Raw genomic sequence first — 14,013 nt, forward strand, 5'->3', positions numbered from 1 at the left:
TAAACATTCAATGATTTGCTAATTAAAGGAAGGATTCTCATTCTAAATACGCCTGAAAGTGCAATATGATTTATCAATATTTTTAGTGCACTTTCATGAAGAAAACCTTTTGAAGTTTTTTTTAATCTGTAGAATATTCTAAAGTAAATTTTGACAAATTAAAAAAAAATAAATAAATACATAATCCCTATTTATTAGCTGAATAATAAAAAGCCTGAAGAATGATGGGGTCTTTAAATAGCTTTAGTGTGGCTATTACTTTTTGTTAGATTTTGCTAGTTTTACTATACTTAAACCACTTTAAATTATGAGTAGTTTGTATTGCATTTTCAAAGTCAGGAACAACAGACCTTCCTCCATCAATCTAGTCCCAGACTTTTGACAAAGGCCCCTCAAGAGCCATACAAGTATCTCTGTTGACAATACAGGAAAATGTTTTCAACAGACGACACATTTTTTCCTCTCAGTGTGTTATTTGACAAAACAGATAATGATGTTCTGCTTCTGGAACAGAAATCATGTTAATTCCCAGTGACTATCTTTTTGGAAAAATCCACACAGCGTTATATCAAGAATAACAAAAATCTTGTCGTACCAGGGTGGGAACAGTAGACTGTCATGTTTCCTGTTTGCCCTACTTCCTCTCTCACAGAAACGCAAATGGCCAGACAATGGCAGGAAAACCTGCTGGCTTCCTGCAGGGGCCGGCCGTCGTGGAAACAGATAGGCCAAATGTGCTTTGCTTTGCTAGGACTGACATTCTAATCTCCAACAGAGAAAAGAGGAATCTGTACAGAACCTGTACTGAAACATAGTGTCACCTTCTAAATTTAGGCCTTCATAGAGGAAGAATGTCTCTTAAGAACATCTTAAATGCAAAACATACTGAATGGCAAAACAATGTGGAGATTTTCTAATGCTTCAGGTTTTTTAATATATTTTATTTTCCAGGTGAGAACTGTGAAACCCTGTTGGCCCCATGTAGCCCTAAACCCTGTAAGAATGGAGGCGTGTGTAAGGAGTCCGAAGACTATGAGAGCTTCTCTTGTGTGTGTCCTGAAGGATGGCAAGGTACAAAATTCACAAAACTAACAAGAAATTCTATCCTAGTATTAACATTATGCATAACTACATTGATACTTTATTCTTTCCCTCAACTGTAGGCCAAACATGTGAGGTGGATATCAACGAATGTGTCAAAAACCCTTGTCGAAATGACGCCATCTGTCAAAACTCTATTGGCAGCTACAAATGCAGTTGTAAATCAGGCTACACAGGCCGCAACTGTGAAACAGACATTGACGATTGCAAGCCCAGTGAGTGTCCCATTTCAGCCTTATTTCAGTCTAGTTGATCTTGTCTTGATGTCTAACCCCGTCCCTTTCCTGTAGACCCTTGCAGTAACGGGGGCTTCTGCAAAGACGCTGTGAACGTCTTCACTTGCACCTGCCTACCAGGTTTCCGAGGAAGCAGATGTGAGGAGGACATTAATGAATGTGACAGTAACCCATGTAAAAACGGCGCCAACTGCACGGATTGTGTGAACAGTTACACCTGTACCTGTCCACCTGGATTCAGTGGGATTCACTGTGAGAACAACACACCTGACTGTACTGAGAGGTAACAACAGCACTCTTATTTGAATCAGTTCTTATGTTTAAAAAAAAAAGTCACTGTTTTAGCTGCAACAGAAAACTCTTACAATCAAGAGGCAACAAGACAAATACATATCGACGAAGCAGTAACGGATATGTACCACAAAACAATTGCCCAACCTAAAAATTCTATCCCTATATGACATTTCTGCACAACAGTAAAAAAAAAGCCTCTAGCATTTTTTCCTCCTCTGTTGTCCATTAGTGCCCCCTCTGGTGAACAAAGGACAATGCAACTATACAGTCATCACACACCTTTATATGTGATTTAAAAAACTACATGATGTTAAATAATGTAGTAAATAAGACTGATAATCATCATTATTTTTTCAAACAGCTCTTGTTTTAATGGCGGCACATGTGTGGATGGCATCAACAGCTTCTCGTGCCTGTGCCCAACGGGGTTCACTGGAAACTACTGCCAGCATGACATCAACGAGTGCGACTCCAGACCCTGCATGAATGGAGGCACCTGTCAGGACAGCTACGGCACATACAAGTGCACCTGCCCTCAGGGATACCATGGCCTTAACTGCCAGGTAACAAATCAAAGATTTAGACAGCATGTGACATGGACAAAACTAAGCATGCATCCATCATACATTCATTGCTTATAGTGTTTCCTTGTTGATTCTGTAGTATATATCTAAAATTGGCTGAAAAGTTCTCAAATTAAATGAATATTTAGTTATCACAGTATTCCCTAAAAGATATATACTAACATTTTTTTGAATACATTTCTGTTAATTTCCACTTCTTTTAAGTAGTCGATGCCAATAATTTAAAAATGTAGTCCTGTTACTTTATATATTGATCTGTCCCTAATTCACATCAGCATTTATTTTAGAAAATGGACAGGAACAGTGTTATATTTTACAGTTTCACAAAATTAAAGTTACCTGTCCTTTTTCTTTGTTTGTAGCTCTATGATTTTAAGGCATCAAAGGAGCACTCTTGATGTGAGAGAAATGTCAATATAAATATATATAGAAGTTAATTTTCTAACATTTATAAATAAAATGCATGAATTTAAATTGTAATTTTAATATTTAATTTTTATCATATAGACACGTTTCCTTTATTTCACTTTTTTCTCATTTTCGAAAACCAGTCTAATTAGAAAAGAAATTTTTTTGTTATCTCTGCATTTTTATACTTTAGAGTATCACATTGTTAGCTCACAGTAGCAAGAAACTAACATCAAACACTGTTATAGTCAATACATAGTGTAATTTAGCCTGGACACTTTTTCTGTAGCCTTAGTTGGAGAAGTATTTTTGCCATTGAGATTTTGTTAGTCTTTCCTAAACAATTAAAAGCTATGAGCAAAACTCTGTTTTGAATATTTTTATAGATTATTTTATTTTATAATATATTATATAATTTTTAATATATATTTATTTTTTCAATTGTTTTAAGGATCTATCCCTAATTCATGTCAGCACTTTATGTCAAATACAATAAAATAAAATGAAATATTTATTATGACTCATGGATGCATGAGTTAAAATGTGAACATTAGATGAATTCTTGTCTTGCAGGAGCTGGTGAACTGGTGTAAGCCGTCTCCCTGTAAGAATGAAGGTATCTGCAGACAGAGCGGCACTAGGTACAGCTGCCAGTGTCAGACAGGCTGGACTGGTTTATACTGCGATGTCCCCAGCGTTTCTTGCGAGGTGGCCGCCAAACAGCAAGGTAGGTTTGTGTGTATGTATGTGCCTAAAATATGTTTGCAGTTCGGGGCAGTTCAGTGTTTCACAAATGTGCTGTGTCTGCTGTTTCACTTTTAGGTGTAGAGGTGGCCCGGCTGTGTCGTAACTCTGGCCAGTGTCTGGATGCTGGAAACACACACTATTGTCACTGTCAGGCCGGATACACGGGCAGCTACTGTGAGGAGCAGGTGGATGAATGCATTCCCAATCCTTGCCAGAACGGAGCAACCTGCACTGACTACTTGGGTGGCTATTCCTGTGAAGTAAGTCAAGAAAACCTGGTGGTTAGGGACAGAAGTGACTGTAGAAAAAGGCAATTTAGGTTAATGCCTGCTAAATCTCCCTTCTTTGTAACAGAATTGCTTGTTTGGCAAAGAAGGAAGAAACCGCCAAGTAAACAGAAACAGGCTTGTTTTATGTTTGGCATTAATTCGCCTCGCTCCTTCTCTCGTTTCTTGAAGTGCGTGCGGTTATCATGGAGTGAACTGCTCTGATGAGATCAATGAGTGTCTGTCTCAGCCCTGCCAGAACGGAGGCACATGCATCGACCTGATCAATACCTACATGCTCCTGTCCTCGGGGAACACAAGGTCAGCTATCACTTCCTCCTCTGTTTTGCTCTTTTTGCCCATTCCACACTTCATTAATTAGGTCTTAACTGTTATCAGCAGGCTTAGACGTTTCTCTCTGATTGATGTAGTCATGCTTAATTACAGCTCATAGATGGACTTTTATTTTATAAAATGGATAGAAACATTGAGTGTGTTGTATTACCCAGTTGTATTAAATGTAACTGTGCTTTCTCTTTGTCTGTATCTATGATTTTAAGGCATCATGGAAGCATATGAGAAATGTCAAAATATATTGATTTCAATTTATTTAATTTTAACTTTATTTATATTAAAATAGTTATACTAATAACATTTAGCAAAATGTTTTATTACATTTTTACTTAAAGTAATTTGTTATATTTCATTTTCTTGATATTATAATGTATATTTATATTATAGTATAGAATTATAGTTTTAATTTATATAATTATATAGACACATTTCTCATGTAATTAATCATGAATCATCTACACTGAATCTAATTAAAACAGAAAGGTTTATGTTTGCTGTGTATTTTTATGTTTAGAATATCTCATTGTTAGTTTTGGAACATGTTAACATCCATCTCTATTATAGTCAATAGAGTGCTTTTTCAGGGGCCTTGGTTCTGGAAGTATTTTTTCATAGGGCTTTAAAAAAAAGTCTTAGTTAAACAGTTAAAGCCATAAACCAAACAAACCAGCTACAGGATGAATCACTATATATACATATAGAATATATATAGAATCATGGGTAATGCAGTATTATTATTTTTTTACTAGGAATTCCACTATTAAACATGATTATATTAAAAAATAAGTTGCAATAATGCATGCAGAAGGCTACAACAAAAGCATAAATCCTTGATTAACATCCACATAGCTCATAGCTCAAGTCATTTTTTAAAGGTTTATAAAGTTATTGTTCATTCTATTATGCAGAAAATGAAAGGTAATTTTATTCTAATTTTACAGTAATCCAACTGTTGCACTCTATTTTATTTAAGTCATGTTTCTTCATTCCAAATTAGTCAGTAATGACTATTATGCTGTCTTAGAGGACAGCTAGGCAGTATTCAAGCAAGGCAGCTCACTAGGTTTTGTAACAGAGCCTATATTTACTCTTTTACTTCTGCAATAAGGTTGGCTTTTATGAGACCTTTTCTCTCTGCTTCCATCTCAGGTGTGCACTGCGAGATCAACATTGACGACTGCACACCCTTCACTGACCCCATCACCCAGGAGCCCAAATGCTTTAACAAGGGCCGCTGTGTGGACCGTGTGGGTGGATACCACTGCATCTGCTTGGCCGGATATGTGGGGGAACGCTGTGAGGGTGATGTCAATGAATGCTTGTCCAACCCTTGTGACCCCCGTGGCACACACAGCTGCATCCAGCTCACAAACAACTACCGCTGCGAGTGTCGCACAGGATACACAGGTACAGCACAAGCTACTGGACCAGTTTGCTTTGATTTTGAGAGTAACGCTACATTCTGATCATATAATAACCTTGTTTGTGGGCCACTACAGGTCAGCGCTGTGACAAAGTGTTTGATGGCTGTAAGGGGAAACCTTGCCGTAATGGAGGCACCTGTGCTGTGGCTAGTAACACTCCTCATGGCTTCATCTGCAAATGTCCACCGGTTAGTCATATTCCCTGATACATTTAGCCATGGTTTTCTGAACCTGCTTTGCATCATTTTGCAATCCTGTTCTTACTACTTCTGTCTTATTATTTCATATCGATCACATAGGATATGAACTAATCGGCCTGATCCTATACAGATAGAGAATATAAACATACATGTGGCAAAAAAATACTTTAATGTGGCAAAATTAATTATAAATGATATATAACTTATATCAATAAAAATTTTTGTTATGTTATTTCTATCGTGAAAAAGTTACATTTTCCACAAATATTAGGCAGTCTTCAAGATTGACAATAATAAGAAACATTTCTTGAGCAGCAAATCAGTATATTAGACTGATTTCTGAAGGATCATGTGACGCTGAAGACTGGAATAATGGCTGCTGAAAATTCAGCTCTGCCATCACAGGAAAAAATGACATTTTAAATTCATTAAAATACAAAACAGTTATTTTAAATTGTAATAATAGGTCAAAATATTATTGTTTTACTCTATTATTTAATAAATAACTGCAGCCTGAGTCTTTCAAAAGCATTTAAAAAAAACTTTTAACATACCTTTGGAACGATACTGTATAGATTTGCTATAAAAAAAAATCAGTATACTATAGTACAGACATTTTACAACTTGTGTATGTCTCATTTAGAGTTTTACAGGCTCAACCTGCGAGAATGACGCTCATGCCTGTGGGACTCTCCAGTGTAAAAATGGTGGTACATGCGTTTCTGGTCACAAGAGCCCCAAATGCCTGTGCACCCCTGCCTTCACTGGTCCTGAGTGCCAGCATCCCACTGAGGGTCACTGCACCACCAATCCATGCTACAACGGAGGCACGTGCGAGTATATCTCAGAGGCCCCATACTACCACTGTATCTGTCCTACCAGCTTCAATGGCCTCTTCTGCCACATCCTGGACTTCAGCTTCTCAGGTGGCCCTGCTCGAGATATCACACCTGCTCCAGAAGTGACAGTGACATGCGAGATAGCAGAGTGTGAGAATAAGAAAGGCAATAAGATCTGTGACAGCGCATGTAATAATTACGCCTGCGACTGGGATGGAGGGGACTGCTCGCTGAACTTCAATGACCCGTGGAAGAACTGTTCGGGTGCGCTGCAGTGCTGGCGCTATTTTAATAACGGGAAGTGTGATGAACAGTGTCACAATGCTGGATGCCTCTACGATGGATTTGACTGCAAGAAACTGGAGGGCCAGTGCAAGTGAGTGCTATTTGAGAATTTTTACACGAGTTTCAGGGAAAGGTACATTTGTTATCATAGCTAACAGTTTTAAGCTAAAATGATCATGCTTAAGATAAATTATCAGGAAGCTTTAATTGGAAATCAGAATTTTTAAACTCCCAGGCAGTGTCTCTTCTGGAGCTCTGAAAGAGTCATGGAAATAATAATAATAAAAAAATCTTTAACTTATGCAACATTTTCTATTGAAAATCAGCTCTTAATTAAAGGGGTCATATGATTCTGCTTAAAAGAACATTATTTTGTGTATTTGGTGTAATGAAATGTGGTTTAAGGTTCAAAAAACACATTATTTTCCACATAATGTACATTATTGTTGCTCCTCTATGCCCCACCTTCTTCTTGTGTTTGGCTGAATACCTCAAGCATGTGATGGAAATGTTATGCCCCTTAACATACTGTGATTCCGTCTCCCGGTGTTCTAACAAATAATGCTACCTATCAGATTATGCTACCAACACTGTATTTATTCTACTGTAAGGGTAGGTTTAGGGTTGGGATAGGTCAGCGGTTCTCAATTCCAGTCCTCGCGCCCCCTGCTCTGCACATTTTCTATGTTTCTCTTCTGGCTTCAGACGTTTGTTCTATTCGAATGTAAGTGCCCTGTGAAGTGGACATCACAGGATTCCAGTTTGACGCGAACGTACAGTACAGACCAAAAGTTTGGAAACATTACTATGTTTAATGTTTCTGAAAGAAGTCTCTTCTGCTCATCAAGCCTGCATTTATTTGATCAAAAATACAGAAAAAACAGTAATATTGTGAAATATTATTACAACTTAAAAAATAGTTTTCTATTTGAATATACTTTAAAAAAATAATTTATTCCTGTGATGCAAAGCTAAATTTTCAGCATCATTACTCCAGCCTTCAGTGTCACATGTAACATCCAGTCTATCACATGATCATTTAGAAATCATTCTAATATTCTGATTTATTATGAGTGTTGGAAACAGTTCTGCTGTCTAATATATTTGATGAATAAAAGGTTAAAAAGAACTGCATTTATTCAAAAAAAAAAAAAAAAATTCTAATAATATATATTCTAATAATATATTTTCTTTACTATCACTTTTTATCAATTTAACACATCCTTGCTGAAAAAAAGTATTGATTTTATTTTAAAAAAAAAGAAAGAAAAAAAAATTACTGACCCCAAATTATTGACCAGTAGTGGATATTGTTATTACAAAATATTTATATTTTAAAAAACATAGCTTCTTTTTTTTTATTTTTTTTACTTTTTATTCATCAAAGTATCCTAAAAAAGTATCACATGTTCTGAAAAAATATTAAGCAGCAGAACTGTTTCCAACTTTGATAATGAATCATCATATTAGAATGATTTCTAAAGGATCATGTGATAATGATCCTAAAAATTCAGCTTTGCATCACAGAAATAAATGATAATTTAAAGTATAATAAATTTAAAAACAATTATTTTAAATTGTAATAATATATCACAATATAACATTTTTTTGTATTTTTGATAAAATAAATGCAGGCTTGATGAGCAGAAGAAACTTCTTTCAAAAACATTAAAAATAGTAATGTTTCCAAACTTTTGGTCTGTACTGTATATGTTCCATTCAAAGTGCATTGAAGTGTGCTAGATGTGAATTTAAATTGTATTTATTTACCGAGGTATATGATGTCACACTTGTCCGTGTGTGAAGACGTTGCACAGTGCAAATCCATGAATGAATGTTCCGAAGTGAAGTAAACTTTAACAAATTTCCCCTGCTCAGGGAGTAGGGAGCAGTGAACACTGTGTAGAGACCATGTCAATGAGAACACAGTTCATGCATGGAGCTCACTTATAACGAGCTGATTATCTGAATCAGGTGTGTTAACCAAGAGAGACGTGCAAAATATGCAGAGCTGGGGGGCGCAAAGATTTTGCTTCTGAATTATTGAAATAACATTTACTGAAATAAAGTTATATATATATATAATTTTTTTTTATTTTATTTTTTTCAGGAAACCTTTCATTTTTTACAATTTAAATAAAAACAGACATATTTAAAGAAAATAACAAAAACACTCAACAAAATTATTAAAACTTGAACTAAAATGGAAATAAAAATAGAAAATATAAAAATAAATACTAATGTATAATATTAATAAAAACTGTAATAGTATCTAAATCATACACCATTTGAGAATGAAAACTAAGACTAACTGATTATCTTTTAGCTAAATGCTAGTTGGTCAAACTAGTTCTCAATACACATAATAGCTGTTTATGCAGCCTTTCCTTGGTCTTAAAGGCACAGTATGTAAGATTTTTTTTATTAAAATATCCAAAAACCACTAGAACAGTGTTATATATTTTGCTGACTTGCGTACTTACATTATCCCAAATGTTTTGAAGAATGTTTAAATCCAGAGAAATAAGCTATTTTAACTAGTGACACAGACCGTGTCCATAGTGTCATTGTGTCGCCTGCCAATGACATCATAACGCCTTGATTTACAGTTTTGTTTTACATAAAGAAACACCAGAGACGCTTTAATATGTTGTAAGTTTTAATAGACCAGTGATGACCGCACAGAGTAACAGGACTCTCAAAAGTATCTAGTATGATAAAACAGCACTGCCTTACAAATACGCACATCCGGAAGGAGCGGAAGCGGTCGACTGTGGCATAATAAAAGCTCTGCTGCTTTCGAGCCGTGTGTCACGCTCGTTCAGCGGCCTTGTTTCGCTTTAATGGCTTTCAGCCTCACCCTGCTTCATTCTACTATGTTAATAAGTCAATAGCTCATCCATAAACATGATTTCTGCCCGAGTCCCGTCGGATTGCATCGGCTGTGGGGATGAAGACCACAACTCCCATGATTCCACACTCAGTCACGGCGTCATCAAACTTCTTTGTTTGTTTTGAATACATCCTCTAGCGGCGAAAAATTACATATTGTGCCTTTAAATCACTCACTTTTTGTTAGATGGTAGCTTGGCCAAGTTGGTTTAAAGATTCTGTAAAACCAGAATCAGAAGCTTTTTAGCTCTGTTTTCAAGAATGAATGCTATTTCTAAACTCTGCTCTCCTCTCTCACAGTCCACTCTATGACCAGTATTGCAAAGACCACTATGCAGATGGCCACTGTGACCAGGGCTGCAATAACGCAGAGTGTGAATGGGACGGGCTGGACTGTGCCAGCAACGTACCCGAGAAGTTAGCTGCTGGACTCCTAGTTGTGGTGGTCCACATATTACCCGACCAGCTCCGAAACAACTCCTTTGGATTTCTGCGTGAGCTCAGCCGAGTCCTCCACACCAACGTTGTTTTCCGGCGCAACAGCAAGGGAGAGGAAATGGTCTACCCTTATTACGGCAACGAGCAGGAGCTGAGAAAGCACAACATCAAACGATCACTAGATGACTGGAACGATGCTTCCAGCAATGTCTTGAGCTCCGTACAAAGCAGCATTTACAATATAGTGGTGGAAGGAGGGAGAAAACGCAGAGAACTGGACGAGATGCAGATCAAAGGGTACGTTTGTGACAGTCGAGGCCTCGTATGCTTTAAGAATGTGTTTTAATAAAAATCATGCTTTTGATTTCCATCAGCTCCGTGGTATATCTGGAGATTGACAACCGCCAATGCTACCAACAAACCTCCGAGTGCTTCCAGAGCGCAAACGACGTGGCGGCTTTCCTCGGAGCCCTGGCTTCCAGCGGCAATCTGAATATGCCTTACGTCATCGAGGCCGTCACAAGTGAGTGTTTGGCACGAGCATTGCCGTGTGCCTCATGTCTTCCCATAATGCCCTTAATCAAGACTAGGCCTCTCATCTTACTCCATGTATTCAGCACCCCCTCCCCAACCTTTAACCCCACCACCTCCTACCGCGGATTACAGGGATCACTTTGAAGTTTGTACGTTTCTTCCTTATAACAATGAAGCAAATGTTCTTTGTGCATTAGACAGACTAAACAATCAATGCGGCAGTCTGAGGGCAGGTCCGCTGGCTCCAGGCACCAAAAATAGTTAATTGATGCAAATCATGTCAACTCATTTGGCCCAACAAGACACTCTCACAAATGCTCATAAGCCCAATCATGGTTTGAATCTAAAATGATGGGGGCTGCTGCAACCATAACCTAGTTGAATGTACCAGGACTTAATGCATCTCCAAGGGTTAAGGTGAGCAGAGTTTATCATTTCAAAATCGTTAGTGGAGAGAGCGTGAAAAAAGAGAGGAGAAAAATTGATCGGGAGTGTGCTAGAAGTTGGGAGTCTTTGTTATCTCGAAAATCCTAATAAATCCTTCGTCTTTACAGCTTAAAGTGTGCGCGGTAATTTGAAGTTCATTAATCCCTCCCTTTTTTTCCCTTAAAGAAGAACTGGTAAAGTTGTCTCCTGGTACCCTGGGATGAGAAAGGGGAGAGGAGGTGTTCTTTCTTTTCTCTTTTTTCTGTCCTCCTCCTTTTCTTATTTGCCAGCTCCTTCTTTTTGATGAGAAGCGGTTAACAATTCTGATGACTACGAACGCGTGTCTTGCCGTAATTTGTCCGCCTAATCGTCTTCCAATTTGTGCCTCATCGTTGCGTGAGGAACACATTCTTGTCTCTTCTGTGGGTTTGACATGTCAACTGTGCTTCCTGTGGCAGGTAAGATTGATGGACCGTCGTCTGTAGAGCTCTATCCAGTCTACGTGGTTCTGGCAGGACTGGCGCTGCTGGCCTTTGTCGCCGTGGGAATGGTCGCGTCCCGTAAACGCCGCCGGGAACATGGTCAGCTCTGGTTTCCGGAAGGTTTCAAGACCAGCGAGCCCAGCAAGAAGAAGAGGAGGGAGCCGGTTGGTGAAGACTCTGTCGGTCTGAGGTCAGTTGCGTTATCTTTGGGGACAAACTATTATGGAGGGAAAGTTTTTAATTTTTAGTAATGATCATCTGTTGAGTTTAATTTAATTAACTAAGTTGTTTTAGAAAGAAGGTGGAGGTTGATTACCAATAACGGCTTTTGGTGTTGGAAAACAGTCTTTAAAGTATCAAAGTAAAGTGTTTTAAAGTAATGAATTATTTTTCTAAAAACAGGCCACTTAAGAACTGTTCAGATATTTCATTAATGGATGACAGCCAGAATGAATGGGGAGAAGAGGAACCGTCAGACACCAAACGCTTCAGGGTGAGCAGAGCAGCACATTCTCTCTGACAAGATATTCACATGGAAGAATATCTGTCTTACAATTAGTACTCTTGCATTAATTAATAATATTAATTCAAATGTTTGTTTTTCATTTGTTAATGTCTCATTCTCCTATTTTAGTCTGAGGAGCAGGCGATGCTGGATTTAGACCATAAGCCAGATCACCGGCAGTGGACGCAGCAGCACTTGGATGCAGCCGATCTACGCATCCCATCCATCGCTCCCACACCCCCTCAGGGCGAGATAGAGAATGACTGCATGGATGTCAATGCCCGAGGACCAGGTTAGGCATTGTTGTATATGTCATTTTTTTCCCTATGTAATAATGGTTTTGTTATTTGGTATGAAGGACTTATACAATAATTAAAAATATTTAAATGTAATTGTAATAAAATGGGATTCATGCAAATTGAAATTCTATTTATAATAATATAATTTGATTATAATTAAATTAAAATATTGATAATAAAAAATAATAAAATAATTAATTCTATTCATTAGAAATTCTAACTTTATTATATTTGCTTTATATTTAAATTATTTATATATATATATATATATATATACATAGGAAAAAATTAAAAATGTGGCTTCATTGACTAGGTCATTTTTAGGTAGATAAATAGAATATTTTGGCTGATTATATTTTTGCTGGGAAATCATTTTACTTGTCTAGTTCTAATTCTTTGCTTATGGATTACACCTGTTCTCTGGTTTACACTCGATGTGTGTGCGCACGCTGTCGAGTGCTGGGAGGAGGAACTGAATTGAGTTCTAAGTAGGAGTTAATGCTCAGGGCCCTTTGGGGAAAAGAATCCACTTCAAAGGCTCTGACTGAAAGCTGTAAACCCTGGGGACTGAGCACATTTTTACCAGCCGTACCGATTCTTCCTGTGATATCATTCTGCTGACATGTGTTTTGTTAATTAAACTCTTTATGATATGCCCATCCTCTCTTTCTATAAACACCAGAAAGCACTTCCTGACAACACTTTAAGATTGTCAAAGGCAACATTATTTTGATATCTCTTTGCGAGCTGTTTTTCCTTTTTTTTTTCTTTCTCTTTGTGTGGATTGATGTTTTTAAATCGACCAAATCAAGCCTGATCTGGGAATAGCTATTCTTTTGAAGCCGAGAAGCCCCTGTCGAAGTCAGCAAAGAAAGCAGCTTCTCAGAGGTGATAATGCTCTGTTTTACCAGCGGTTGAAATTTCAAAGCGTGGCCCTCGTCCCTGAGATTTACCAAACTCCCACGCTTGATTACAATCCGTTATCAAAGCCATCTGGGGCGATTCAGAAAGAGAGTGCGTCCAATCCAACTTCGATTTGTTTGTTTCTTTGCCGTTACTTTGGTCCAGGAAAACATTTCTTTAGGTTGGTCTCAGACTAGTCCTACTCAAAGGAAAATGTTTGCTATTCCATTGGACTTTCAGTGTTTTCTCTTCAAATTGTATAGCAGAAATAACAATAAAAACCTGAAATATGGAAGAAGAAAAAAATCTCCTGATTGGTCATAATGGAATTTAGAATTTGAAAAATGAATGTCTCCTTAGTATAAAGCTTCTGCTACCTAAATACATGTTAACATAACATCTTCACTTTATTTTTCCTTTCTAGATGGCTTTACACCTCTCATGATCGCATCTTGTAGTGGAGGAGGGCTAGAAACAGGAAACAGCGAGGAAGAGGAAGATGCCTCGGCCAACGTCATCAATGATTTCATCTACCAAGGTGCCAACCTTCACAACCAGACAGACCGTACGGGTGAGACAGCCCTACATCTGGCTGCCCGTTATGCCCGCTCAGATGCTGCAAAAAGGCTCCTGGAGGCCAGTGCAGATGCCAACATCCAGGACAATATGGGACGGACTCCATTACATGCTGCTGTGGCTGCAGATGCACAAGGGGTTTTCCAGGTATGTGAGCCACTATTTCATAAGGGAATACAGAATAATACTAAGGATGTTTAATGTTGTATATATCCACTGA

General features: G+C 37.7%; 1 protein-coding gene across 1 annotated transcript in view; it reads left to right on the forward strand.

The window, feature by feature from the left end:
• Positions 1-14,013, forward strand: part of LOC109062452 (neurogenic locus notch homolog protein 1-like) — a 48,194-nt gene that overhangs the window by 29,145 nt on the left and 5,036 nt on the right. The window contains 18 exon segments of the mRNA XM_042724727.1: positions 952-1,071; positions 1,164-1,316; positions 1,392-1,620; positions 1,993-2,194; positions 3,197-3,350; positions 3,446-3,630; positions 3,829-3,833; positions 3,835-3,930; positions 3,932-3,957; positions 5,140-5,397; positions 5,490-5,602; positions 6,258-6,829; positions 9,931-10,365; positions 10,443-10,591; positions 11,487-11,700; positions 11,913-12,003; positions 12,145-12,307; positions 13,642-13,940. Coding sequence (XP_042580661.1) covers positions 952-1,071; positions 1,164-1,316; positions 1,392-1,620; positions 1,993-2,194; positions 3,197-3,350; positions 3,446-3,630; positions 3,829-3,833; positions 3,835-3,930; positions 3,932-3,957; positions 5,140-5,397; positions 5,490-5,602; positions 6,258-6,829; positions 9,931-10,365; positions 10,443-10,591; positions 11,487-11,700; positions 11,913-12,003; positions 12,145-12,307; positions 13,642-13,940 — 3,464 coding nt within the window.

The sequence above is a fragment of the Cyprinus carpio genome, chromosome B5 (assembly GCF_018340385.1).
Source record: "Cyprinus carpio isolate SPL01 chromosome B5, ASM1834038v1, whole genome shotgun sequence".
NCBI lineage: Eukaryota > Metazoa > Chordata > Actinopteri > Cypriniformes > Cyprinidae > Cyprinus > Cyprinus carpio.